General features: G+C 35.0%; 1 protein-coding gene across 1 annotated transcript in view; it reads left to right on the top strand.

Moving 5' to 3' along the window:
- Positions 1–1,769, top strand: part of PRRC2C (proline-rich coiled-coil 2C) — a gene marked incomplete at its 3' end in the record, with an annotated part of 64,419 nt that overhangs the window by 43,043 nt on the left and 19,607 nt on the right. The window contains 1 exon segment of the mRNA XM_006903589.1: positions 731–823. Coding sequence (XP_006903651.1) covers positions 731–823 — 93 coding nt within the window.

The following is a 1,769-nucleotide window of genomic DNA, read 5'->3' on the forward strand; positions in this document are numbered from 1 at the left end:
CTGGTACAGGAGGAGATTGTCCCTCCTTCTCTAGCAGAGTATCTGGTGAATTCGAACCAGGCACATCTGGGATTGTAGTGTAGCTTCTTGCCACTAGGTCACCAGAGCTCCCTTAAAAAGTGCTTTTTTTTTTTTTTAAAGTGCTTGTCTTTAAAGACAAGATACACTTGATAACTTAGGGGAACAGCAAACCTATCTGCCATTTTATGTTCACTCAGGATATAATATTCATTGAGAAGAAAGATAGAATCTATTACATAATATCTCTCGATTACATGAATATTATCCAAGTGCGTCCTATTTATAGAAATTCAGAAGGGCATACAGTTAATTGTTATAACTGAAGATCCTAACATTTTATTTATTTGATACATTAATGTGGTACGAATGCTCTAAGTTGCTGTTAAGTCAGAACACATAGCGAACTCCCCAGTGGGTTTTCAGAGGCTATAATTTGCACAGGAGGAATTTGCCCATCTTTCTACCCTGGAGCAGATGGTGGATTTAAACTGCCTGCTTTTGGGTTAGCAGCACAACTCCTTACCCCCTAGTCATCCAGACCCACTAGCGAACCAAAAAGAAAGTAGTAAAAAATAAATTGGATCTTGAGTATGGGAAATACTCCTCAGAGTGAAAACATTTAATACTATTAAAATATGTTTATAACTCATAAAAAGTCATTAGAAAGTGACTCAGTAATTCAGTTTAAAAATTCTTTTCTGTTCCATAGGAGTCAGTAACAGACTATACAACACCTTCTTCTTCTCTGCCTAACACTGTGGCTACAAATAACACAAAGGTGGAGGATACATTGGTTAATAATGTAAGTAATTAAAATAAGACAGTATGGAACAGAACTTAACTATTATTTAGTGCTATTATCTTATAATGTACTCACATGTATCCAATATTTGACTCTTTGTTTAGGAACACTAATCTGCAAAGATAGTAAATACCATTTTTACTTGTTTTTCCTAAAAGCCTTTAGCTTTCCATTCAGAATTACTACATGGGGTAACTAGGTTTAGTTTTGTACATACTAATCCTATTTAACCAGGTTTTGTTAAGAATATTTGGTCTTTACCACTCATTCTACAAAATGAATATTTTGTTTGGTTGATGATTTTGTATAAATGAAATCTTTACTTAATGTAGTGAAACCACACAAACTTAAAACTAAAAGTCAATTGGTGGTTTTGAAACACTGATCTTTTCACTGGACAGACTGCAGCCATTTTTAAACTGGGCCATAGTTTGACAGAGCAACCGCATTACAACTCAAAATTGTGTTAAAACCCAATTCAGGTCACAATTTTTTTTCTCACATATGGAAAAGATGAGTCTAGAAAATTAGATAGTTTCCATAATCACTGGATAATTTAGAAGATCATTTTACAAGTTATTAGTACTGCCCTTTTTTGGGGGGAGAGCCAATGTGGAGAAAATGTTAACAGCTGTGGGTTTGGGGAGGTGGGGAGTATTTTATGCCTCCTGAATTTTATTTTTTAATTTACTACCTTTTTTTAGTAAAAGTTGTTTCTTCATAAACATTGTATTTCTCACATTCATTGTGTCTTTTAAAATTTAACCACCATTGACCTATACCCAGTATTACCCTATTTTTTTCAGATCCCACTGGATCATTACTAATTCCTTCACCCCTTCCCTCTGCCCACTAAACTCTGCGACCTTATGGTTTACCCTCTTCCCACTCCCATCCCCTCCCTTGTCGCCTCTCCTTCTCTCTTTTGCCATTTTTTTTATATTTT

Source organism: Elephantulus edwardii, unplaced genomic scaffold (assembly GCF_000299155.1).
Source record: "Elephantulus edwardii isolate Elephantulus edwardi_28Jun2011 unplaced genomic scaffold, EleEdw1.0 scaffold00057, whole genome shotgun sequence".
Lineage (NCBI taxonomy): Eukaryota > Metazoa > Chordata > Mammalia > Macroscelidea > Macroscelididae > Elephantulus > Elephantulus edwardii.